At 41.2% G+C, this 27,535-nt stretch overlaps 1 protein-coding gene across 2 annotated transcripts; it reads left to right on the forward strand.

Annotated features, from left to right (window-relative positions):
- The first annotated feature begins 358 nt into the window (after nucleotides 1-358).
- METAP1 (methionyl aminopeptidase 1) lies at nucleotides 359-27,280 on the forward strand. Of its 2 annotated transcripts, none has more exons than XM_039710539.1 (11): nucleotides 359-525; nucleotides 10,590-10,641; nucleotides 12,756-12,865; nucleotides 14,202-14,262; nucleotides 15,425-15,516; nucleotides 16,234-16,317; nucleotides 17,883-18,021; nucleotides 20,205-20,336; nucleotides 22,733-22,876; nucleotides 24,990-25,055; nucleotides 25,224-27,280. In XM_039710539.1, the coding sequence occupies exons 1-11, from the start codon at nucleotides 406-408 to the stop codon at nucleotides 25,382-25,384; spliced, it is 1,161 nt and encodes a 386-aa protein (XP_039566473.1). In that variant the 5' UTR covers nucleotides 359-405; the 3' UTR covers nucleotides 25,385-27,280. The 2 variants fall into 2 exon arrangements, with proteins under 2 accessions (XP_039566473.1, XP_039566472.1); XM_039710538.1 differs by having other exon boundaries at nucleotides 360-525; nucleotides 12,753-12,865.
- Nucleotides 27,281-27,535: the final 255 nt, after the last annotated feature.

Consider the following 27,535-nt stretch of genomic DNA (forward strand, 5'->3'; position numbering starts at 1 on the left):
GCCTGTTACCCTCATTGCAAACAAGTTCTTCCTCATGTTGAGGTGAAACTTCTTGTGCTGTAGTTTATGGCCGTTAACTCCTCATCCCGTCACTGGGCACCACCGAAAACAGTCTGGCACCGTCCTCTTGACAGCCACCTTTGAGACATTTATGAGATCTCCTCTCAGTTCTCCGGGCTCAATAGGCTAAACCCCTTTTTACCGTGAGGGTGGCGAGGTCGCCCAGAGAAGCTGTGAATGGCCCATGGCTGGCAGCGTTCAAGGCCGACTTGCATGCGGCTCTGAGTCCCCGGAGCCTCCTCCCTCTCCCGCTCCGTCCCTCCCTCCGTCCGTCCTGCTCTCCCCGCCCGCCCCAGCCGGCGGCAGCTCCGGGCGGCGGCTCCTCCCCCGTGGCCGCCCGGCAGCATGGCGGCGGCGGTGGAGACCCGCAGAGTCTGCGAGACCGCCGGCTGCAGCAGCGAGGCCAAGCTGCAGTGCCCCACCTGCCTCAAGCTGGGCATCCAGGGCTCCTACTTCTGCTCGCAGGTGAGGTTCCCCGCGGCCCAGCCCCTCGCTCGGCGCTCCGGGCGTGCGGCGGGCGCAGGATCCAGCTCCCCGCGCCGGCTCCCGGCCGCCCGGGCCCGGCCCGGCGTGCCCGGCTCTGCCTCTCTGCCCGCCCGCTCCCGCCCGGCCTGGGCCTGCAGCGCCCGGCCAGGGACCCCGCACGGAGTTCCCCCTCGGTTCCTCGGTTGTTGGGGCCGGGGGAGCCGGGCTGGCGGCCCCGGCCGGGCGGGAGCCCCGTTTCTCCTCGTGGCCGCGGGCGGTGCGGGACCTCGGCGGCACGAAAGCGCAGCCGGAGAGCTCGTGAGAGGGTGCACGGATGTTCCTCTGCCTGAGGGTGCGGGTGGTCCGAGTGCTGCCCTTAAAAATAAAGGCTTAGTGGGACAAAGTGAGGACGTGCTCATCAAATTCCAGCGGCTGCGTTTCCCTGCCGGCGTCAGCTCTGGAGTTGCTCGGCTTTGATAGACACCGGGAGACTTGTTGCTCTGAAAACAGATTTTCTTTAACTTATGAGTTTCTGTGAAAACTATTTGATACTCTTCCTTTTTTGTATTGTTCCCTTTTTGTTCCTAACTTTTTTTTTCCCCACTATGTCCTTTGGTGGTGTGCTCTGAGGGTGCCAAACAGGAAGGTTCAGGTTAGGCCACATGTCATAGAGCAGTCAGCTCCCGGTAGAAATGTGAGAATTGAACGAGTTCTATGGGCCACATTGGTAACAGAGTGTGGTCCTTCTATAGAAAGAGCTGTCTGATGAGTGTTTTTTGTTTGTGGGGTTTGTTTTGGTTTTGTTTGGTTTTTTAATTAACTTTCAAAAGTGCACTGAAATACATAGCCTAACCCTTTGAACTTTTTGTGTGTGTAATTCTGTCAAAATCAGTGAGGATATATGTGTTTAGTACAGACATTAACACTGGCTTTCCTTGTCACAATTATAAGTCAGAGTAAATTCATTGAACTTTTGTAGTTAAACATAAGAAAATAATTCAGTCACATCAGCTAGATTAATTTATTAATTGGGAAGAATTTTTTTTCCTGAGTCAGGATGTAAGCTGATAGTTATGGTTTGCATAGGACTAGGGGAAAATTTCTCACGTGCTTGTGACACACCTGCTGCACAGCTTCTGGTACTTTCCCCTGAAATCTCCGTGCCCTAGGCTGGGAGTCAATGCCAAAATAGAGCAACTGCAGCTCAGAATTGTTCTGACAATTCTGTATCTCTAGTTCCCACGTGGTGCTTGTGGTTAACTTCTAGGATTTGCTCTAGGTTTTACTGCGTGTTTTGACATGTCTGATATAAAACTCATCATAAATGCATCATTGGTATATATAAATATCAGTCAGTGATGACAAAACCATTTGTTAAGAGAACGAACAGGCCAATGTGAGGAGTTCCAGTTACAGCTTCACTCCTCTCCTTCCCATCTCTAACTCATCTAATTCCATATGGGATGCAGAGATTCTTGTTTTCTATATACTGAGTTTAATTATTTGGAAGTATCTGCTGCTGTTGTTAGGAAGAAGGGGAATTACTGGAAATACTTCTTGGCTTGTTAAAATAGGTGGCTGGATAACTTGACTACATGCTTGTAAAGCTGTCCTGCCTAGAAAATGAAGTACTGAACTGGGAATCCCAGTCATCTCATTTCTGAGTGACTTGAGGCATGTTGTGCTTTGCTGTGCCAGTCAGGAATGTGGGTAAGCACACTGAAGGTGCTTTGGAGGTTTTGGGGCGAGGTGTTACAGAGATGTGCAAGAAATGTTACGTACAGAGAGAAGAGTCCCCGTGTTCCTCCTCTAGCAAGGACCCTTAGCCCCCCTTAGTACCCTGTGTGGGGCCCAGCATGGAACTGTCCCAAGGCTCCAGCTCTCCTCTGCCATGGAGGAGACTGGCTGTCACCTGGCGTGTGCCATGGAGGAGACTGGCTGTCACCTGGTGCATGCCATGGAGAGACTCGCTGTCACCCGGTGCATGCCATGGAGAGACTCGCTGCTGTCCTGCCCCAGTGTCTGGCAGGCACAGTCAGGAGTGTGGGTGAGGTGCTGCTGACAACCTGGCTGCCTCTTCAAATAAGCACATGGCCAGTGAAAGATTATTATTTTCTCTGAACTTCCAGCAAGTTTCAGCTGACAGCAGTGGACTGGTTAGCATGGGTGAAACTTTTCTGGAGTTCTCTCTTTGGTGGTTTTCTTTCCATTCTGGTCTTACATGCATAAATAACTCCTAGATAAGCTATTGAGTAGACCTAGGGTGTTATTCCACCTCACAGCACAGCCTGTCTTGTAGCTGGCATGGTGCTGCACCCTCCCTCTAAGGATGTAGCCTTCTACAAGGATGCTTAGGCTGTCCCTGATTCCTTGGTGAGCCACTTCTGAGGTCTTCAGAGTTTTCTTTTAAATGGAGGGAAAGCAGTTGCATTAATTGTTTGGGGTTTTTTTTTGCTGGTTTGAGCCACTTCTGAGGTCTTCAGAGTTTTCTTTTAAATGGAGGAAAAGCAGTTGATTAATTTTTTGGGGGTTTTTTTGCTGGTTTAGCACTGCAGGGTCATGAAACACTTCAGGAGTGTGCTGCTGAAGAGCAGGCTTGCCCACTGTGGCCCAGTCTAGCCCAGCCATGAAGTCAGCCTGTCCTTATGGAATGCACTGGTGTTAGCCACACGTGTGGGCACTTCCTTTGGGCTGAGGGTGGACTGGGAGCCACAAGCTATCTGGCATCTCTTTGACAGGTAAAAGCATCTGTATGGGCATGGACACCTGGTAATTAATCTGCTTGGAAGCCTACAATGACTTTTTAATACAGCCAAAACTCCAATCAGAGCTAAAACCAAATTTGTAGAAATTTATTTTCTCTAGTGCTAAGATTAAACAACTGAAAATTGTGAACTGCTGTAGGATGGTAACCATGTGAAACCATGTGTTTGGATTATAAGTTAGTAACATTTGCTAAGAAAAAATTGATACAGGACTGAAAGGTATAGGAGGTAAATATAGTAAGTATAGGGCTGAGAATCCCAGTGTAGTGTGGAGCTTGATTAAAAATTATTTTTCATGACTGCACATAGAAAATTGAAGTGAACTTTCCAAGTAGATTGCATCAAGACAATGATTTCCCTGGTGGATTTATAATTTGTGTTTCTCCTTTCTGGGAGAAAGGGTGTTATTCTGGTCACTTATTTTTTTTATCTTTCTCTGTATCTAAATGTATGCCCCAGCAACATGCCCTGAAAATGCTTAGGCTGGAGTAATTTGACATTCTCTGGGATTTCTTTGAGCCAAGACTGTTTCCTCCCTGGCTCTTGGGCACCTTGGAAGCTGGGTACAGCTGCTAAATAATTGTTGTGCTTGTGGATCATGGATGGAGAGGGAGCCATGTGGCCTAGCAGGGAGGTTTTGAGCTGGTCATGGAGACAAGGTAGAAATGGCTTTTTGCAGCAGAGAAGCTCTTGAGGATGTGTGTTGAACCCTGGCTTGTTTTTTTCCCTTTCACTTCAGGCTGTAACAAGAGGAACTGTTCTTTTGAGGGATGCTGTCTGCTGTTAACCCTTAATAATATTTTAGGCTAGTAAATCAAGTACTGTCACTACCAGCTGCCTTTTTTCACCATCTTGGTTTCTTTTATTTAGAGACTTACTGCAGTGTTGTGTGTGTTGATCATCTTATGGTGAGATACAGTAATTCAGTCTGTCTTCTGAATGTGGAAATCACACAGATGTCCAGCATCACATCTCAGGTGTAGAGTTTCTCTTGCTAAGATGAATTTGTTATTATGAAATCTGCCTTACAGATACAGTCACTTGCATGTGCATTGTGTGTATACATAAAGAGTTTGTGTTTAAATAGACACTTTGCATTTCTTTATGTCTTCTACAAGTGGCTGAAGGATAAAGAAGGGGAGAGTAGTGACTGTTCTTGAGAACCATTTTTGTATCAGTCTTCTAATTATGAATGGATTACTTGTTAGTGATTTTGTGTTGCTTTTGTGATAAACTTCCTCTTTCATACTACTTATATAAGTGTCTAGGACAAAACAAAATAGATTTACTGTGGTGTGGACTAGGTGCTGGTACAGGGCCATTTCTCCAGCCAAATTTAGAAAGAATTGTAGACACGTTCTGGAAGCACACTCTTACTCTGAAGTCAGTGGCCTTTGCCATTTTTATTTCTCTGAGGGCTGGTGGCCATGGGTTGTATGCTAACAGTAGTCATAACTTTCTCAAGGAGAAGTGTTGCCCCTTCCTGTTTTGTGTGCCCTTGTATTGTCAGCCCCAGGTGTATGAAGTGAGGTTCTGGAGTCAGAAGTGAGGGCTGGGGTTATCTGGTGACTCTGCCACGTGTGTTTTAGGTGCTTGAAGGGGTATCAGTTTCTCTGAACTGTGCAGTCAGGGCCAGTGTCTCCTTGCACTGGTGGGTGCCTCCCAATATCTCGTGATACCTCTTGATATCTGAGGTGGGGTATGACTTGTTCAGGAAAGAAATGCTGTTCTGTTCTCTCAGTGAGTTTATATACAATTTACTGCTTTCTGGAAGGCACGTTTTTCACTGACACTCAGCCCTGGGCCCTTGACAGCTTTGGATGCTCGAGGTGACAGAAATTTGTGGAAAACGGGGGACATGAAGAGAAGATTGTTGTCCCATCTGCTGCTTTGCTGTTTCCTTTCACTGTCAGTGTGCTGGGGATGGGGAGCAATAGACCTGGATGAAACTATTTTTTGTCCTCTCTCACATCAGCCCATAGGACATCAGTGCAGTGTTTCATCCTTGGTTCACTGTTGTTTGTGCCTGAAATAGGCTGAAACCAGCTGCTTGGATCCAGCTGCAGCACATAGGAGTTTCCTCAGGCACAAATGGCACTCAGCTGATACCATCTTCTAGAAAATCAGATTTCCTTCATCAGGAAGCTGACATTCTCAATTGCCTATAAATCCCCATGAATACCTGTGTCTGAGGTAAGCACCTGATTGTTGGTGAGATAGGAAGGCTGAGCCCTCATGATTTTCCGAAAGTAAAACTTCAGACTCCTGTAGGCAGACTTGCTGAGCTAGTGTTCCATGTACTGACAGGATAGTCCAGTTGGAATTCCTCTGGTCCATTGTTCCTTGACTACACTCAAAAATCAGTTGTATGTTTCTGTAAATCTGAAGAGCTGCAAAATGCAGTCCCTTCCTCAAAGGAAGGACTTGGTCATGAGGAACCCAGGAGTCTCAGGGTAAGATGAGGTCTTAGCGAGGAAGGAGAAAGTCAATCAACCCTGCTGACACCAAGGTTCTGCATGTAAGTGCTTCTCTTGGAGTTGAAAACGTATATTCTGAAAACACATATCTGACTCTTCTGAAAAACTGACTATTCATGTGTGCTGCTTAGACTACTTTGGGAATTTTGTGCAGAGCTTTTCAGACTGGAGGCTGCCTCTGTGGGCTTGTACTACCCTAGAAGGATTTCAGCATGCTGAAAAGAGTCAGCTGTTTCATTTAACATCAAATGGATTAACACCTCAACATACTTGTATTTATGGGTAAAATATAAGTTAATCTGTGCTGTATTTAATATGTATATATAATTGATAGCCTGGTATTAAACTAAATGCTGTACTTCAGAGGGTTTTTTTGTCTTCTGTTTTGCATACCTTTAAGGTATTTGGTTAAAAATGAGTTCTCATTATGCAAAATGACATGGTCTCAGGTTAAGCCCCAGACAGTTTTACATTCTGAAGGACATTTGTAAATTCTGTTAAAAAGATTGCTCAGAATATTTTTAGCTACAGTGTGCTGCTTGGCGCTTGCAGTTTGTCCATTGCAGTTCAGGATATAATGACATGCAAAGAGACAGTCTGTCCTCATAGTCTTGATTCTGACTATCTTTTTAAAAATTTTCTGTAAAGTAGATATTTTTTGAAATTCATCGCAGTGGCTCTAAACGATGACCATAGAGGATGGAGGGCATAGTTCTGTGGAAGTTGGACAAAAGTTGGAGTGCTGACAGAGGGATTGCCAGAGCTAACTTGAAATGAGCCTTTCCCATGCAGAGGCAGTTCAGAAACACGGTTTGTCAGCATGTCTCGGATTCTGTGCTGTGGTGCCTGCGTAGCTTCCTGGGCTTGGCTGTCATAGAGTGGTCTGGCTTGGAACAGACTCTAAAGACTATCTAGTTCCAATCCTCTGCCATGGGCAGGGACACCTTCCACTAGACCAGGTTGTTCAGAGCCCCATCCATCGTGGCTGTGAACACATCTAGGGCTGGGGCATCCATGTCTCTGGATAGCTGATTTAAATCTAGTTTGTTATATCTGTGCTATACACAGGTTTGTAGTGTAGTAATATCCTAATATTGATTGAGCATCCTTTTTGCCTGTGGAATTTGCAGTTGGCTGTACTTTTCCCCCTCTTAATCCAATTGTATGCATACATGAACTGAATGAATAAGATGCTTTCTGTTATTGTAAAGATGACAATAAACATAGGAGAATTTTTTTTCCTAATTACTTCAATAGCTATTTTAAAGGGCTTTGTTCTTTCAATGGTTGATTTAAAAAGAAAACCTTGAGGTATTTGGTAGTGATCTATGTGTTCATAGTGAAAATGCACCGTGCTATAAAACAAATGCTGCTATGCCACATGATTCTCTTGATATTGGGCGACTCCTTAAGGCAAATATCATTTTCAGAAATAACACAGCTTCCACAAGGGGATCCAACAGGAATCTTTTCAAATGGTGATGCTGGTTGTGCCTTTGGCTACCTTTTGGTATATTCTGATGAACACTGGGTTGAATCTGTCTCTAAACACAAAACCAGTGGGACTGGCTTAAGAATGTCCTGAAGCCAGAAATGTTGGTGAAGGTTTCAATATGTTGATAGTCTCTGTCTGGAAGACACATTTATATTTTTCTTACCGATAGAATAGTTGTACCCAGGATTGCTCTAAACAAGTCAAGGATTACCCTCTGCTTTTTTTTTGTCATACACTTGACTCTTTTCTTGTACAGTCCTCTTCAGTGTTTCCACATCTGTCTCCATTGAGGTGTAAAAGTCACATGCAATAAAAAAGAAACATGCTTTAGGTGAGAAGGGTGGGGATATTAATATCAGGCATGTTAATGGATTATGTAGTGCTTGAAATGAAACCTAGGAAGTCTTCCAAGGAACTTGAAGCCAAATTCATATTGTTCATGTGTACTTTCCCCCTGAAGCTATTTAATGTTTTAAAATATAGCTGTGCAGTGTTACATGTTCCTTTTTTCACTGTATCTGAAAAAAACCTCCACCTTTATTTTCTTCATTTTAATATTAAAAGTCACCCTGTATTTTTGTTTTTCCCTGGATTTTGTTTATTTAGTCATTGAAAATTTTATATCCTGACCTGGGTAGGGCATAGGAACACGGAAGAATTGTTAAGAGACAGGAATGGTAATAGCCAGATTGAAGATGATGTGTCAGGAGAAGGCTCAGTGAAAAGCATAATTTTCTCCAGAAAAGACTCCAAAAAGTGGTCCAGATGGAGAGAAAGAGTAGGTTTCTTCCCTAGCTTGTTGGGAAGTCTGCAGTATAGAGGGGTGAGGGTGTTTGCAATGTGCAGTGGTACTTGGGGAGTGCTTTGTTGCCAGAGCTCTGATTCTCCACCCTGTGAGATGACAGCTGCCGTATTTTTATGTGGAAGTGCCAAGGCAGAGCTCTGCAGTCATGTGCAATGTGGTGCTTGTGCAGTACCTTGTTGAACATAAATAATTTGTATGTACCCGGCCAGTCCGGTGCTCGCAGGGAAGCATGTGACTGATCCTACACAGAATAGATGGGCTGTAGGTGGATGTGCAGCATGTCCTCTGAATGTGCCTTCCAGAAGTGTCAGACCAAGGCAGAGAGATTGATGGATTGTTCAGTGCTCTTGTGACAGCCCCTGCTCACCAAAATGCTTGGGATGTACTGTGTGTGCCTGTTGCAGTGGATGAATGTGCACATGGTGTGGGTGTCTGGTTGTCTCGGGCTGCAGCAGCTTTGGAGCTCAGCCCCAGGAGTTCTGGCAGAGCTACTCCTCTTCTGGAGAGAAGAGGACAAGTAAAATCTGGGAAACTTGTTTGGGAGAACTTAGGCACATGGTAGCATTATGCAGAATCATCTTAGGTTGTCCACAGCTGCAGGAAATGAAAAGCCAAAATGGAGCCTCTTGAGTTATGCTACTGTCCCTGGTGCTGTGTTTGCCTGTTTTTTTCTGGTTAGGAGCCAGGAGAGAGGAAAGGCTGTTGGTGTAGGACAAAGCAAGGGCATTGGAGAACATCCCCCAAAATTTCATGGGAAAGCAGAGAATGAACTATAATCAGTAATTGCCACAGCTGATGTATGTCTTCCTTCCCCAAATATTCTTTTATATTCAAAAAAGTGGATTCTAGGCTTGCAGACTTGGTAGCTACTCTAAGTCCTTAGCTGCTTAGTCCTTCTTTTATGCTTCAGAACAAAAACCTCGTGTTTGAAAGGGGATTAAAACCTTACTGGTTCTTCCAGTGTCCTTGAAATAGCATTTTTAGATTTTATTTTTTTATTATTTTCTTTTCCCTAAAGCAGGCCTCAGTTAAAACCTGTTCCTTTTCTCCCAGCTGCCCAGCAGAGAACAGTGCAGTGCAAAGGTCTGTGTGTGCAGTGGGTTATATAAGTGTGACAGTAAACTTGGGCTGCTGCTGGAAGTGACGTTCTCTCCGGTCATCGCGTGAGTGTTGGTTTCAGAGCTCCTGGCACTGCAGGCACTCCTGGTGTGTGGGGCAGCAACACAACGAGCAGCTGGTTCTGGTCATGAGGGGAGCAGCACACACCCAGCAGGGTCTGCTTGTGCACCACTGCACTGTGTGCTTGTGAGTGCACTTTGGTACCCACTGGTTGCAAGGCTAATGAGGGAGGAGGGAGAAGGTGACTCAAGAGGAGCAGACTGCTCAGAGCACTCAAGAGCAACCCTGAAGCAAGGGTAGAGTGTTACAAGCTGGGCTCAGTTTGCAGATGTGTTGTCTTGGACTGGTGGAGTGTTGTATACTTTAGGTTGAATCAGTTGTTGGCTCTGGATGGCAGTTTTACAGTGATGATTCAGCATTAGTATTGTTTCTCCTTAAGAAGAAAACCAGTTTGCTTCCTGCCTCTTTGTTCAGAAATTCAGCTGTAATTGTCAATGATTGGAATTAGCAGTTTCTTAATGGATGTTTTGAGTGCACATAGGCATTGATTTAGAATTTCTGCTACAAACCCAAGTAATTTGCTAATTAGCACCTTAAAGGATCACCTTTAATGCTGCTCTCTGCGGTTTTTCTACTAAAATCTCTTTTCTTTTCTTTCATGTATTTTCTTCATCTTAGTCCTTCTTTATTCTCCAGCTGCTGGTCATTTCCATCTGCCCCTTTGCTGGTTCTTTGTTCGTTGCATGAACTGCTCTATTTCTGCTTGGGAAGAAGAGAAAAGACCAAACTCCTCCACAGTCACTCTTTTCTAGATTTCCATTTCAACTTTCTCAATAATTTTTTTTTCAATTTCTTATTTTCACTCAGCAGCCCTCATTTCCGACCTTTAGTCTACTTCATTAGTTCCCCTGTGGTTGTGCTAATTGGCCTCTGTTGCTTTCCTGTGCTGGAGCAGGAGGCAGAAGGGATGCAATTAGCAGGGAGATGGCTCCTTGTAGGAGTCAAGGGAGGACCTTGCTGCTCACTGCAGTGCTGTAAGATCAGGTACAGAGATAGACTGCTTCAGCCAACCTGCAGCCACCACGGTGTTTATTTACTCATTGAAATTATAAATAGTCAATATATAGGATTATGTCAGTGTATTTCACTGCCATGGGTGTTGTCTGTTTGGCTGTGCTTTTTCTGCCTATTCTGTTTCATAAACTTTTGAATGTGATATTTTCTGTTGTTAAGACTAGCAGTTGCCAGTAGTATTTAGTGCATATTGCTGCAAGAGTTAATAAAAACAGTCTTCCAGTTTTCTTTTAAAATAGATTTACTTCTCTATTTTGTCAGCTTGGCATGTCTGTCCATGTAAATAATGCTTAAAACATGTATTTATATATTATTGTTTGCAATTCTAGGAATGCTTTAAAGGAAGCTGGGCCACTCACAAGTTATTACACAAGAAAGCAAGTAAGTACATTACTTTTTAAAATGCATTTTCATATTTTTTTGTATTTGTTTTGTCCAGTGAGCTGTAGGTAGCCTTGCTTGAACTGGAGATCAGACCAGATGACCTCCAGATGTCCCTTCCAACCTCAACTGCTCTGTGCTTCTCTGCCTAGGAGTGGTAGTGGGGTTTTTTCCAAGATACCTGGCACTGGGTGATGCATATCCAAAAGTTTGTCCAATTCTCGACACGCAAAAGTGCTGTGTAAAATTTTAGAGTCAAAGGTTCACAGAAGTGTTTGTTTCTGTTCACTTTTCTGTTTGCATGAATTATTGCTTGAGCTACATTGCCAGGTATATGAGCACAGAAAGAGGGGTGCTGAAATAAAGGGCAAAGAGAATAATAAATCACTATTGTAAGGCAGTGTTCCTTCATAGCATTTTGATGTCTAATGCAGTCAAAGGCAGTACAGTGGGAAAGGTTCTTGCAAAGTCTTTGTGATTAGACACTTGCTGGAACACAAGTGAGTCAGAGTGCAGCTGTTCTGTACATTTTTGGGAAAAAAGGGAGAATGCTTGTGTCCATGGTGCAGCCACTGATGGAGGATGTATCATAGCTAGGATTTTGCTGAGTTCACTTCAAGGTGGTAAGAGTATCTGCAAGCCCTAGTGACAGCTGGTAGCTCTGGCACAGAAATACTGGGAGAAGGATTACCCTCTGCTTATATGAGTAGATTCTACCTTATATGAGTAGAGAAAATAACCCATAAGTTTAAAACCAAAGAGGGCAGACCTCAGTTCTGCCCCTTTGCCTTCTCCCTGCCACCACCTATCTTCATTAAGCCCTGTTGAAAAGGGAGGTAGAGTTAAAAAGTGATATGGCAGAAACTCACATCCTAAAATAATTTACCTCTTTTCCTAAAACCTAATAAGGCTTCTTTTTCTATGATAAATGTTGTTTGGTAAATAGGTTGGAGTAGTACAGATAATTACAAATGTTTTCCTTCTTTCTGCCTTCCCAGTGTAGGGATCCAACAGTTCACACTTGCATTCTGCATCCTATTAATTTGTGTAAATATGAACAGCTTTGGCTTTTAAATTGTTATTTCTCAGTTTCATCTGAACTGAATGCCATTTGAGCAGATGGCTCAGATGTCAACCACAGAGGTTCTGAGGAATTGACATTAGGGCTTGCAGTGGCAGACCTTTTGCTACCTCTTCATCCTTCTGAGATATAAAAAGAGAGAACAAACAAGTTATCCAGTTATGAGTTAAAGATTAATGTTACTGTGCTCTTTCTTAAAACTCTTGCCTTCTCTTTCTGAGTAAGTACTCCTTTTGGTATTGCTGAGGATGTGCGTGTTTCAATCCTTGATGTAAACACCTTCAATTTGCCCTCATAGAAATTCTGAGGATGTGCGTGTTTCAATCCTTGATGTAAACACCTTCAATTTGAAGAATTGTGTTATTTGTGAATGAAGTCAGTCATTGGACCACGTCAGACATGAATTTCACAGGGTTCAGAGAGCTGGGAAGCTCCAGCAGTTTGGGACCATCTCCTAAGGTGTGAGCACTGCTTGTCCTGAACTGCAGAAGTGGCAGGACCTGCACTCTCTCCATCAGCTCTGGAGGGGTAGCAGCCTCCCTGTGTTGAGGCTGACAGTAGGATGGCCTCCCTTTCACCTTTGGATGGTCTTCCCACCTCAGGTCATTTTGGTCGCTGGGTGCAAAGGGAGATCATAAGGAAGGAATGTTCCCCTGCAGTGCAAGGGTGTTAATTGAAGGGATCCTGAGTGCCTCTGAAGAAACAGGCTTTTTTTCCCAGGAATGAAAACAAGCACTGTGTTATGAAACTGCAAATGAAGAACAACTTAATTACTACACTTCCTTTGTGCATTCAGTCCTGACATTCCCCAGTTTGCTGTTGAATAGGGTAGGAAGAGCGAAAATTTGGAATGGACAATACAAAATGATAACTGCTACTTACACTTTCATATATCAGTATCTGAAATTCCAGAAGGAGTCAGGTTTAGACTTAGCACTTGTAAGTCACTTTCCAGACCCCACAGTTCTCCTTCTTAGTAGGACAGGTTTTGCTGCTGCAACTTTTTTCCCCGTTTTTCCTGTCTTTTCAGAAGATGAAAAAGCTAAGCGTGAAGTTTCCTCCTGGAGCCTGGAAGGTGATGTTAACACAAATCCCTGGTCTGGTTATCGATACACTGGGAAACTCAGGCCACACTATCCACTGGTAAGCAAGAGGTGCCACTCTACTCCAGCACTGCCACATTCTGTAGCAGCTAATGCACCACTCCTGACCTGATGAACTCCCACATTTTTTGCTGAGAGAAAAGAGCTTCTTGATCTGAACATGATGGCAAGGACATGTATGGCTGTCCTTATCGTGGTTCATTTTAGTTTAACTTGTTCTATCTCCTGGTATATTCATAATTCAGGGAGTGCCTATGAGCATCAGTAACAGGCTCATACCTTTCGATGTACACTGTGACATTTATTCTGCAAAAAAGCTACTCCTAGTTCAGATGATGTCTCCCTGCTGTTTGTTGTCCTCACCTGTTATGGAGCAGTCTGTTTCTAAATGTTCGGGTGAATTCATTTAGAATTTAAATAAATTATTTTATGTTATGTAAGTGGTTTAAAATAACCTGGTGAGTGAACTGATGAACAGCTGAAAGAATAGAGGTTACAGTAATCTGCACTGGAATGGTGGAAAACAGCAGAGGTCGGTAAGATCTTTGGTTGTGAAAGGTGGGTTTAGAAGATGATGACATATAACTGTGTTTGTATACATATATATATATATATATATATATTACATACAGACATAACTGCATTTTTCAATTGGTACAAGTTTGTACATGGAGTAAGCTGAAGCTTTTTTTTACAGCAGTAATGGCATTTTCTTTACATTTGTCTTTTCTAATTGGCCTGTGCTAGAGAAGCTGCCCCAGTGGCATCCTCTCTCTAAGTCTTCTCCGTGTTAAAGGCTCACTAGAGAACAGATTAGCTGAGCCTGAAACCATGTGTGTTTGTTAGTGTTGTTGGAGAAAAAGGTGTTTGGGACATTTCATTGGCTAAGTAATTAGTTGTGTAACCTCTGAACATTGTTTTTTTGGTCTTGTGACTGCTGGGAGACAGATGGAAATGAAATTAGAGATTTTGACTGAGGTGATGATTAGAAGTAGCAATCTTGCTAAAGAGAAAAGGGATGTATTTGGAACCAGTGCACTTGCAGTCTGGAAAGCATCAGAAAAAAATGCTACAGTACGGCATAATACATTATAAAACCAGTTTGATTCACTTGACAATAAAATTTGATTTTTACAAAGCTGTACAGTTGGCTATTAAAAGTTATATAATATGATAGCAATAGGGGCTAACAGCAGAGTGTCTAGGATTGAAACTTGGAACTTTTGGAGTGTTTACATACTTTGCAACTTTTTCTAAATGAACTTAGCCATATTTCACATGAAATATTTAATATTGTATTTAATTTTGCTGTGTGATTGTGTTTGTGACTGTAATAAGTGTTGCAACCTAACCAGCTTTGCCTGTGATTTATTTAGACACCCACAAGACCTGTGCCAAGTTATATTCAGAGACCGGATTATGCTGACCACCCACTAGGTAACGTGAAACAAATCACAATTATGAGTGTTATGTTTGCTCTCTGTTTTCCTTTCCATTGAAAAAGCATGAAGGAGACACTGGAGAAGGGAACCTCTTTTATCTGTTCTCACTTTACTACGTCTCCACAGTAACTTACTTATTTTTAAAAAATCACAGTTGCAAGTATTTTTTGGAAGTCCAAAGTTTGTAATGGGCTGTTATTCAAAGATGTACAGGAAATTAAGAGTGAGTTAATTTGGTTTGGTTTTTTTTCTTATTTTATCTCAAACATACAAGTCCTAGTTCTGTTGCTAATTTGATAACAAACAGCAATCAGTTGACTGTCACAGATGAATGCTACTAAACCATTCTCTGTGGCATCAGTGTATCTGTTGAAAATGTATTATTTTATAACAAAACCAAGAAAACCTTGTGGTATGCAACCCCCAAAAGAAAACTGGGATATGAGTTCCAGCTATTTTTGGACAGAGAGGGAATGCATTCAAAATTACTTTTGATATTTTCCTTTTTTTAATACCAGTATTGGGGTTTTGCATTTCCCCAAAAGTCTGCTATAAAGTCTGTCAGCATTATTTTTTAATCTTAAGATATTCCATAGTTATTTTTTAAAGAGTGTAAATATTAAAACAACACAAAATACTGGATTTTATAGGGTTGCTCATCTTTAAAGCTGAGATTGCACAGAATTTGGTAGGAAGAATTTACATGTTTTTATCAGCTGATTACTGCAATAGTATAACCAGATGTATTCCCAAGCTCATGTAACCCTTATGAATGTAATTCTCACTAAATATTTTCTAAGAGCAGTTGAAAAATGCTGTGCTATGAATAAAACAACTTCTTTGTCAACCTGGTATTTAAGGTTGTGTTTTGACTAACTGGACATGATGGTTTTATGCAGTAAGTGAATGGGCTTCCTGAGCACATGGGGCATTGTGGTATTGTGGAAGGCTTATGAATTCCAATTAATCTGAATAATGATGATAATAACTGTGGCTTGGTGGGTTTCCTTCTTCAGGCTGTGGTGAGAAAATCTGTACTTCTATTGCCCTTGATAAGCTGAGGAAGTTCCTGGATTGGATATGTGTAGCAATCATCACTCTATATAACATGGGTTTTTTTCTTTCTTTTTTAATACTCTTCCCTTTTTTCTTTTCAGGAATGTCTGAATCAGAACAAGCTTTAAAAGGAACCTCTCAAATAAAAATATTGTCATCTGAGGATATAGAAGGGATGCGAGTAGTGTGTAGGGTAAGGGGGTTTTGATTTTTCTTGCAAGGTGCCTTTATAGTCTTTAAAAAAAAGCTGTAATGATTTTACCACTTTGTCATACCACATTTGAGAGTACAAACTTTTAAACCACTTTAGAGCACTGAAAAATAGTTTGGGAAGCTTTATATCTTCTGGTTTTTTCTCTTCTTGTGACCCCAATTCCCAGTGAAGTATTTTACAAGCAGAAGTATGACTTTTATCTGTTTCCTGCATTTGTTATTAGTAGTAAGACAATCTGTGCCTGACACGTTGCTTCTGTTAAGAATATGTTTTATAGTGCAGAAATGAGAACTTTTTCCTCTCCTGGAGTTGGTACTAAGTAAAAAATAAAAAGCAAAACAAAGCCCTGTCCTTAACAATTTTTGAAAATAAAGCTGTTCAGTTGTAATCACTTCCTTGGGCATAGAGTCAAACTTTGAAATGCATTTAGGTAGTCTGATTTATGGCATTCAAGGAAAATGTGGTCCGAACCTTTAGTGGAGTATTTTCAGCTCTTAAAGAGGTGGCTGACTACATGACCTGGAGGCATCTCAAAGTCTTTCTAGAGCCCAGCTCCACACAGCTTTCCTGGTGATCTCAGTGTAGCTGTCAAAAATGGGTTACAAATCTTGTAGAGTAGTCCTGGCCTATTTTAAATAAACTTAAATTAAGTCAATAGATCAATTTTAAATCTATTTTAAATTGTTTCATTTGCAGCTTGCTAGAGAAGTTTTGGATGTTGCTGCCATGATGGTAAAACCAGGAGTAACTACTGAAGAAATTGATCATGCTGTCCATTTAGTAAGATTAGTTTATTATTCTTCTGGTGTTTATAAGTGTTTTCTTCTATCTCTTTATTTTTAAATTATTATAGTGTGGTTTTCTTTGTTGCATGAATTCCATTTCTTTATGTAAAACTGTTTCCCACTTTGAAGCTGGTGGGTGCAGATGGCAGAAATGTGCTCCAGTGCAATGGTACGTTCACAGTGATTTAGGAACTCCTGGGCCTCTCTCTCTCTGTTAGTTGCTTCCATATTTCTGGCTTCAGATTTCTTCTAAGTTTCTTCTTTTGCTTTCTCAGTTAACATTATGTTTTCTTTCTTCTAAACCCTTTCTGCTCCACAGATACCATTATATAAAGAACAATATTTGTAGGCCATGGACTTCTTGTACTTTGTGGTTGGCTAAGACATGTAGAGGAGAAATAAATTATTTATGATTGGGAATCAGAACTAAGGTGCCTCAGAGAGAACTGAAACAATGTTTGATGCAGTTTGGCAAAATAAAGCCACAGACCAGTGAAGTGTTTAAAAAACCTGTTCAAGAATGCTTCCTGCCTTAACTTTCCATAGATATTGTGTAATTTTTTTGCTTTGCTGTCTTCTCTATGAATCATGTAATCAGGTACTTGAGGCTACTTCTGTGCATTGTGGGAAAGGAAACATTTTTGGTATAGTTAAGTTTGTTAGAGAGCTTTCCTTTTATCTGCATCTGCAGCTGTTGAACTAGGATTGTCTGCTTTCTGGAGACTTCTGTTGAACTGCACGGAACAGTTCAAAACTGTTAAACACAAACTACTACATTAAACACCAAACTGCTTGCTTAGGCATAATGTGTAGTGTGAACAACTAGTAGATAACATGGAGTTACCCCTCCTCAACAGTTTATGGAAACTTTGGCAAGTTGTTGATACTGACTGATATCCCTAATTGGTATTTTGCAGTTTTAAAAACAGTATTATTTTTCTAAAAATAATAAAATAAAATATATAATATATTATATTAATAATATATAACATAATAATACTATATAATATAAAATAATTTAAAAGGTAACACAATAGATTTTTTCTGGTACTTTGCTCAGTATGTCACAAAGTATGTGTATGTCTGTACATGTAAGAATATATGAAATGTGTCAGTTTTGCAAAAATACAGAAAGGTTATTACAGTTCAAGGGAAGCAGCTTAAGGATTTAATGCTGGGGGGAAAATAGTGCTAAATATTATTTTGTTTAGCTTGTGTGTCTTGCAGAAATCTTGGACTGGGCTCTTAAAAGCGGTAATTGAAAATGACTTTTTAAGACTGAGTAAATATTGCCAGGCATTGTTTCAAACCTGAATATCTCAGCATTCACAGTCAAACATGAAAATGAGTAGAAACAAAATTAAAGTAGCTTTAATTTCTTCCTGGTAAGAAATGCAAGGTATAATGAAAACATTGCCAAGAAATGCTTGAAGAATCTTATTTTCTGGAGTCACTGCTTTTCAGCCTGTCATTGTTACTGTAAAGCTGTTGCACGTGTTTTTTATGGTGTTTTTTCTTTGTATGAAACTTACTGGTGTGAATTGTATTTTCTCTATTTAGGCTTGTATTGCAAGGAATTGTTATCCTTCCCCTTTGAATTATTATAATTTCCCCAAGTCGTGTTGTACGTCAGTGAATGAAGTGATCTGTCATGGAATTCCTGACAGGAGGCCATTGCAGGAGGGAGATATTGTTAATGGTAAGTGCTGTGAAAATTAACCTTCAGCATTTTTACCTTGTGTGCACTTAAACTGTGCAGTAAGGTGAGGTTTCAGAAGCAGGCAACATCATTAGAATAGCTTCTTAAGAGGGGCTTTTGTTCTCATTTACCAGTTAGCTTGTTCTCATTTACCTCTGCTCTTTACATACTTTAATTAATGTATTTATTTAATAAAATAATTTCAAAAGTTCAGTCCACTTTAAGAACTTTATAATTCTTCTGCCCTGATTCTTCTGCATTAGTATAGTGCCTGAGTATTCCACTCGTGGGCTAGATTCCAGTTGTTCCAGACTGTGTATATATAGTGAATAGAGTGTATATTGAATTATTCAACTGGATTAGTTCCGTGTGAATTGATTGATTACATGGCTCTAGATTCTTACAGTTTTGCTATTGTAAGAATTGTACAATTTGCACACACCTTAGTGCTGTGGGTACCAGCCTTTTCAGAACAAGTGTCATGATTGCTGCCCCGTCTAGGTACGGTGTGGTCTGGTTGAAAGCTCTGAACTTGCAGGGTACGTGTAACAATGTATGCCAAAGCTTCTTTAACTTACTTTAATTTCAAAGAAGATGCTTTTGCACAGCTCTTTATTGTTGCCAGCTATTCTGGCATTGCTGGAGTCCAGCCTAAGAAGCTCAGCTCACAGAATCATGGGTTGAAAGGGACCTTAAAGATCATTTGGCTTCAACCCTTGTGCTGTCGCAGGGACACTTTCAGTATAAACCAGGTTGCTCAAAGCCCCATCCAGCCTGGCCTGGAACATTTCCAGGGATGGAGCATCTACAGTTTCTCTGGGCAACCTGTTCCAGTGCCTCACTACTCTCACTGTAAAAAATTTTCGTTTAGTATCTAATCTAAACCTCCTGTCTTTCAGTTTGAATTAATTCCTTCTTGGCCTGTCCCTACATGCTCTTGTAAAAGTTACTCTCCATCTTTCTTCTTGGCTCCTTTCAGGTGCTGGAAAGCCACAATTAAGTCACCCCAAAGCCTTTTCCAGGCTGAACAATCTGAATTTTCTCAGCTTTTTCTAATTCAAGAGGTACTCCAGCCTTCTAATCAACATGGTTGCCTTCATCTACACAGTGCCTTGTGTCTCTGCTATTTGCATGCCAAGGCTGTACCTCAGCCCTAGAGAACACCTTCTGGAAGAGGCTTTAGTCATACCTTTGTCCACATTCCTGCACTCGATTGAGCTTGGAGCCTTCTGCTTTGTTATGATGAGAAAGAACTGGGCTTCTTTCTGTAAAGTAGAAGCTCAAAAGCCTCTTGAAGAGGAAGACGAAAACAGTTTACAAGGAGGGATAGAAAAGATACCTTGGAGGGAATGTACCCAATGAACAACTAAAAGGAATTGTCCAATTGTTATTTTATTTAAAACTTTTTAGCCTGGAAGCCATGCCAAAGTCCAAAACAGTTTTTTTTAAATCACAGGAACATGTAATCCAGAAGGTACTAGCAAGGGATGTCTAGTTGTTGGCACCAAAGTCTGTTTTCCCACATCTTCCTGTCAAGATCGTATTGGTCTCTCTCAGCAGCTCATGTATGATATTCCTAAAGCATTATTGATCACTACAGTTCTCTTCATGACTGTTTACCTGTGAGAGGATTTGGGTATGAGTTTCTTCATGAATAGCAGAGCAATAACTCTTCTAGTGAGTTTGGTGATCTAGCAGCTGTTAGACCTACCAGCTGACCAACAAAGACTTAGAAACAAGAGTTCCAGTTCTGCCGTAGCAAGACAACTTGATATGCAAAACAATGATTACATACCTTTTAAAATTTAATTTCCCCTGTAAGTGCTGGAATTAATTCTGAGAAAGTACTGCAACCAGGTAAATCCCCATAGAGCAAAGAGCTTCTCATTCCCATTTTTATATTAAAAACCAATGCTAGCTTGCTGTGTCTGTGTTGCGTTGTTGGGGGATTTTTTTCCTCCCCCTCCTCCTTTTATTTCATTAAATCAAACTGCTCACCAGTTCAACACTAACTTACAAATTACTATATAGAATCTATAGGATAAGCTGGAAGAGTTTTCTTAGGGAATTGTTGTGAAGTAGTCACTTGACAGTTGGAATCCCCCATTTGTACGTGTTCTCTCCCCAGTGGAGAGGCAGGAGGTGAGGAGCAGAGCACTCATTTCCTGCCTGCTGTTTTGCAGTGGATATCACCGTCTATCGCAATGGCTACCACGGGGATCTCAACGAGACCTTCTATGTCGGGGAGGTGGACGAGGGTGCCAGGAGGCTGGTCCAGACAACCTATGAGTGCCTAATGCAAGCCATCGATGCAGGTGAGACATGCCTGCAGCATGAAGCTTTGGTTCTCAGCATGTTTGTTCATATTGCCACTGCTCAGCACACAGAAGCTCTGGTGTGTTGTCACCAGCTGATGATGGGTGCTGTGTAATGCAGTGATGCTTCTGTGAGTGGTGGCTGCAGCTTCTTTTTAAATATCAGCTGATGAGGAAAATGGATTTGATGCTGAGCCGATCTGTGGATGATATTGACACGGAAACAGCCTTTTTTGGACCATTGATGAGTAAGACATCCTTGATCTGAGTAACTTAGAGAATGCAACAAGCAAATTATGTTTTGGAAATCCCTACTTTTGTATGGTGTTGCACAGTGAACTGGTAAGGTAAAGCATTGTGTGAGCACCTGAAGTTATCTGTTCAGCCCTGCCAAACCTGATGGTTATTTCATAAAGCTAGTTATGAGCTCCTGATTTTCTTTGGGAGCGTGCCAGAGAAGACAGATCCATATCTTTCAGTACCTACAGAACTTTAATTATCTTGCTTAGTTAACAGCCAGGGCAGCTGCATCAAGATATACAATGAGATAGAAAGGTAGCTGCATGTTTAACTTCAGAAAACAAAAGTATTTCTTAAGTCCCTGGAAGTACTTGTACCATCTGTATCTTTTATGCCCTGCAGCTTCTTAAAATCCCCATTATAATTTAATCACTTCTTGGCCTCTAAAGATTGAAGTTAAAGTGCTATATATAGTAAGGCTTTAAACTTGCATTTAATGAAAAGTAAATGTAAATAAAAGAAATTAAAATGAACACCATTTGGGTTAATAATTTGGAGATAGCTAGTGCAGCTGAAAAGACAAAAATCCATAAGGTTGATGTCTTGTGTATCTGTTGTGTGATCAAGAAAATACTGCCAGGTTGAGCTGTGAAGAATAGAGATTTCTTGGTTATGTGGGATTGCTGTTCTGAAATGACCCCTTTGTCTTTCAGAGCTAAACCAGAAGAGTGTGTATCTTTTGTCCTGTACTTTTTTATAGCAAATGTTACATGTGTTGTCTCTTATCCTTTGTATCCTGGCTTTGATGTAGAAACTGTGACAGAAATTTCCCTGTGTTCATCACAGTAAGATTAAAATTCTCACTTTAAGTGTTTTTTACCATTTTTTAGATGCTGTAATGTGTTTTAAAGGGTTTTAGGCGTTGCATGTGAGTAGGAATTCTGGCAGCAAGTGTCTCAGCTATTAAAAGGGGGTCACCTCTTCCTTCTTTAAATCCTCTTAATGTCATGTTGTTGGACCAGCAGAGCTCTATCTGGGAGAGCTGCATGAGGGGAAGCAGAGGGCTCCTTGCTCCATTGAAATGAGTTGCATGTGCTGTCAGGCCCATACTTCACAGCTATTTAGCACAAACACAACAGATTAATCTCTTCCCCACCATGTCCTTTTTTAATTTTTGGAGAAGCATGTATATTCCAGTAGTAGAAATTTCTTGTTGTTTTCTGTAAATTCAGCTTTGGAGTTTCAGTTGTAGTTACTTATATTAGCAGAGAATTGAACTAAATGGTTGCTTCACAAAAACTTTAGCTTTATGTGAACTCTGCTTAAGATGCCTCCTCCACAAAACCACACATCTGGCTCCTGAAGGAACAGCATATATTCCTGGAGTTGGAAATAGTCTTGGAAAAGCTTGATATTTTGTTTTAAGGGACTCAAGGTTGTTTTTGGGATGAATCTTCCTTAGCTGAATGATGAAACATTGTTGCTTTTATGATGTTACTCCCTTGTCCCAAGTGCTCAAAGTGAATTTCTCACACAATTTCAATGTGTTTCAAACTCTCTAACTTGATGGGCTTCCTAAAGGGATTGTCAAAAAAGTTAAACCTGAATATCAACATTCTTATTAGCTGTAGCGTTGTCACTGAGAATCTTGTCTAAGACTAGAGATACCCATTTTCCTGTATTTTTCTAAATATCAGTCCTTTGTGTGCATTTTTCACATAGTAGAGGAATAAGTGTATATTAAAATATGGTTCCTACATTCACTGCAAAAAGCACTGCATCTCAGGGTGTGAGAGCTCACCAAGTACTTTGAAAGTTGTTTACTTTTAATTTCAAACTTTGACATCCTTCTAATGTGAGCAGTTGCATCCTTGAAAGGAAGAAAGTAGTATTCTTTTGAAAAAGGCGTTTTCTTCTGTCTCTCTTGGGTTTTTTTTGGCTTTTTGTGGTTTTTTTTTTTAAATATGATATAGTTTCCTCCCTCTCTCAAGTTATTGCACTCACATACATACTCAGTGGATTAAGTGATCGTAGGAAGTTGCATACTGGAACAGATGGACACACAAGCCAGGAGTGCTGCAGAGATGGTGTTTGACAGTTAGTTGTGTTGAAGGAAAGCTCTCTAAATTCCTTTCTGTATCTCTTTCATTTTGCAGTAAAACCTGGTGTTCGCTACAGAGAACTGGGGAACATAATTCAGAAGCACGCTCAAGCAAATGGATTTTCAGTGGTTCGGAGCTACTGCGGGCATGGAATCCACAAACTTTTCCATACAGCTCCTAACGTGCCCCATTATGCCAGTGAGTATTCCTTCCCTTTGTGCTATCCTGTACAATAGTGATTTGCAGTCAGTGCACCCAATTTACTTGAGCCATCAATTGGGCATTTTGGCACTTGACAAATAATATTTTTTTTTAACTCTGGCCTTCATACTTTATGAACCCGTGCTTGCATTATCTGCCTGCACTAATGGTTAGTCTTAGCTCTCATCAGTACTGGGTAAGTGCTCAAAGTTTTTGCCTGAATTCCCAGCTGAGTTCCCTTAGACATTCTTGTCTTGACATGGACTGGAAACATGCCATGTTTTTCTCCTTAGAAGTTCTGTGCCAAACCTAACTGCCATTTACAGATGCAAATTAAAAATCTCTTTGAATAGTACAGATGGGTGTTGTGCCTGAATATGGATCCTATTTTTTTCACTTTTCTTCATTTGAGTGTTGTGATTAGGTATTTCTGGAAACTTCATCCTAGTGTGTGGCAGAGGAGGAATGAACAGAGGTAGTGGTAGGTTTTGGAAATGTCCATGGTGCCATAACAATTTTTCCAGTAAGACTAAGAAACAGAGGTAGAAGATGGAATTTTAAGTGCCAGTGGACAACTAAGGGCAGAGTAAACATTGTGAAGCAGTGATCAACAGTTCACACTCACTTCAGCTGTAAAGCTGCCCTGATAATAGGACACTTACTTCCTCAGACCTGACAGCTGCCTTCATCTTCCCATCTCCTAATAAGCTTTAACACATGTTATGGTTACAGAATATAGTCTAGCAATCCCTGACTTTCTATGTCATCATTTCCCCAAGTTATTTTTTCTGACAAGAGAGAAAATCTGTTAATTGCATGGTAAAAGGGTATCAGTTCCTGGTATGTACTTTTTTTTGTGTAAATGAAGAAAATATGGATTCTTTGGAGGTGGAGAGCTTTTTATACCAATTAAAATCCAATCCAAGACAAAGGAAATTTCTATCTTTCCTGACTATTTGGACCTTTTTTTTTTTAATTGAGCAAATATGTCTGTTCCCAGAAAGAAAGATGCTGGGGTTTTTTTTTTCTGGTATTTTAAAATACAGAGTCACAGCAAAAGCTAAGTGGAAAGATCTGAGGGACTTAAAGCCTCTTGGAGAAAAAAGAATGCTGCTGCTTATTTCTAGCCTACTATGAAAGGAGTTTGTAAAGCAAAAAGATAATTTTTTAAGAAAAATGTTCTGTTGCTGTTGTGACAGCTTGATGTCTGAGATTTTTAAAGCCTCTAGGTGATCTAGGTAGTGTAATAAATTAACACAATTAAGGTTAGATAGGGGACTATAAAATGAATGCAAATTGTCTAGAGCAGCAAAGTAGCTTGGAGCTAATGGTTCCTGTGCAGTTCTGGAGTTTGTTCCAGCTCTCAGGCTCAGTTACATCTGAGCTGCACTGTCTGTCCTTCCAGGTGAAACAGGACAGAGGAAATGGGCTGAAGCCTTTTTCCAGTCAAAATGCACTCCTGCAGTCATGCTGTCCCTCAGTTCATGTGCCTCCACATAAGCATTTTTGGTGCATTTAACATCAAAAAGTTCCTGTGTTATTGTCCTGGATGGCTCAAAATGCTCTGCTATTTTATGTTAGCTGATGAACACAGCACTATCACTGACACTGCTATGACCCCATTATCCAGGTAATAAGGAGGCAGTGTGTCTTTCATTAAAGAAATCATGGAATTACTTAACCACTGTCACATTTTGACAATTTATTGGAGCTAATGGCTCAGTGCAAACAAGTAAGGAGATTCCAAGCCTTCTCTGAATATCTTAAGTGCTTCCTACTTCTGTTTTTTTAATTAGGATTTTCCATTATAGAAGCATGCAGAAATTCCTGTACTATATTTTTTCAGTGTTTTATAGAACTAGAGTTGAAATTCCAGTTGTTGGAGAGAAAGACAGCAATTAATTTTAAGCTGTTTGAGTAAGTATTACAGTGTTGGTGGATGAGAAGGAAAGAGCTAAGGGAAATCTTTATGTATACATAAAAGTGAGCAGATCATCTCAGAAGCTTCTCTGACTTTACTGTGTTTCTGTTGTATTCTGTTAGGACAAGGATTCGGTCATTTACTAAGATGGTATTCTTTTTTCTAACTTGAGTGTTTATTTCATTGCAGAAAACAAGGCAGTTGGAGTCATGAAGCCAGGTCATGTATTCACAATTGAACCAATGATCTGTGAAGGTGAGCAGTTTAGCAGTAGAGTAAAATGGTTACTCTCGTTTGCTCCTAAGCAGGGATGGAACAGGATGCTTGTTCTATCCTGTGGAGCTGATAGATTTTTCATTTCTCTTTGTGGGACTGATAGCTGTTATTTAAAAGCTGGCAAGAAGTGATGCTTTGTGTTTTCAGGTGGCTGGCAGGACGAGACCTGGCCCGACGGTTGGACTGCGGTGACGAGGGACGGGAAGCGCTCGGCGCAGTTTGAACACACGCTGCTGGTCACGGACACGGGCTGCGAGATCCTGACCCGCCGCCTGGACAGCACTCGCCCCCACTTCATGACCCAGTGATAGCCCACACTGAGCAGGTGCATCAGAACAAGAAATATATATCTATTTTTTGCCCCTGTACTATGCATTTTTTTAAGAGTACAGAATAGAAAGATTTTGTTTGTTCTCGGTGATTGTAGATAAGAGGAATATCTCGAAGAACCTGACCCAATGTCTGCAAAAGCAGAGAAGATTTTAAATTTCCTGCTTTCCTCCTACCTACAACACTCACGCTGTACTTTCCTTTTTTCTTCAATTATCTCTTTAGCACCTTTCTTCCAATTAGACCCACAATTGCTTCTGTTGCTGCCATGATATTAGCTAGAAAAGCGTGGGTAAGCTTTCCCACTGGGACTTGATATTTTGGGATCCAGGTTTTTTTCACCATTTCAGTGTGCCCTGTCACTCTTTGTTTGTGAGAGGCACCTGAGATTTTAAGCATTTCTTATTCCAAAGACTTGCTCTTACTTCTGCAGATTCTATTTTGGGCCTTGTTTGTTTGTCAGCTGAGAAGGGGCAGAAGGGAGAAAGACACGCATGTACAAGAACGGGCCACCTTTAATTCTGCCCCATCTCTCTGCTGGTGGTGATTGCCACTGCGGGTGGCACACTGTGTTAATGGCAGGACTTGCTTCTCGTGCTGGAGATTTGATAGGATGGGAAGTTAACAAAGTCTGTCTTATATGCAGCTGCCTGGAATAAGCTGCTTTTTGGCAAAGCAGTACTTGCAGGCAGCCTCCTGCACCAAAAGCTTGGTGAAGCTGATGTATCAGACTTGCCTAGGTAAAGGAATGCAACAAGAACCAAAAAGATCCCATGATTCATGGGATCCCTACGTCTGTTAACTGTGGGGCATTTTTAAAAAGTACATCCACAGTAGCTGTGGGGGATTGGATTTGCAAGACTTACAGTGAAGTATCTCAAAACAAGTCTGAGTGTGTGAAAATGAAACACGTTCAACACTGTATTCATTTTCTTTTGGTAATTTTTAAACGGGTCATTTTCTTCCCCTTTGGTTGAGTGAGTTTCAGGCTTTTGGGAAGTCTTAGGGGGGCAGCTATGAAAACTGATCTTTTTTTCCTCAGTCAGGGTATAGAGTGGGCAAAGTTGGTATATATACCCCTTTATATTTTGTTAGTGGGTCATGGCGAGCTGAAAATGGTTATGTTAAGGAGTGTGGATTGATTAAGCCTCTCTTTTCTCTACCCTTTTTTTTTTTCCAAGGCCATTTCCCTTCCATCATCTTTAGTGTCTCTGCTGAGGGAATTAATTTTTTCTTCTGAATTGTAATGAAACATTTTTCAGACCCCATTGTAGGCTTCATCTTACACCACTGTAACACAAGAGATACTTAAGCAACACAGACATTAAAAATCATACAATCATGGGCATAAAATACACCTTTACAAAATGTCTGGTGAATTTGTTGCCACAGATCCAAGAATATGAAGTGCTGCATACCCTTGGCTCCCCTTGGCACTGCAGAATTTAGGTGGGGGAAGAGGGTTAGTGCTTCACAGAACTGGACTCATCTACTTCCAAATTTGCCAGAAAACATCTTCTCTGCCCTGAGTGCCTCAGACCTCTGTTGCTGTATCACTGCAATGTTTTCATTACTTTATTCTTGTTTTAATTATGCAGTAAAGTGACCTGAAGCGATGCACAGAGCGCGTGTGCGTGCGTATGCGTGTGTGTGTAGAGATTTTTAACAAAACAGCCTGTAGTACTTGAGTGGGATTACCTGTGCTGAATGAGCTGTGTTGAGGAGATGCCTGTCCTGGAGGTTTGCCCACCATTATCCTTCACTTGAATGGTTACAATGGTCTTGCCTTTTCTATGTGTGTGTGTATGATGCGGGGGGTGGGGGCCTTCATTTTTGGTCTATGAAATAAAAGTTGCAGCTGCTTTTAACAGAAATAACTTTTTTTTTGTCTTGTAATCCAAACCGAGACATAGAATTTTCAGTTACATCCAGGTTTGCTTGCAGTGGTGCAAGCCCCACTGGTAGATGCGTGCACCCAGTTAGAACTCATCCTTAAACACACATGCCACGTGGATACACCTCTTTGTTGCTACACTGATACAACCAAATTTAGCACATTTTGAATGCAGGTAATCTGTGACACTATGCATTTCTGCCTATAAATTGAAATCACAACATGGTAACTGCTT

Source organism: Passer montanus, unplaced genomic scaffold (genome assembly GCF_014805655.1).
Source record: "Passer montanus isolate IOZ18808 unplaced genomic scaffold, ASM1480565v1 scaffold23, whole genome shotgun sequence".
In the NCBI taxonomy this organism is placed as follows: domain Eukaryota; kingdom Metazoa; phylum Chordata; class Aves; order Passeriformes; family Passeridae; genus Passer; species Passer montanus.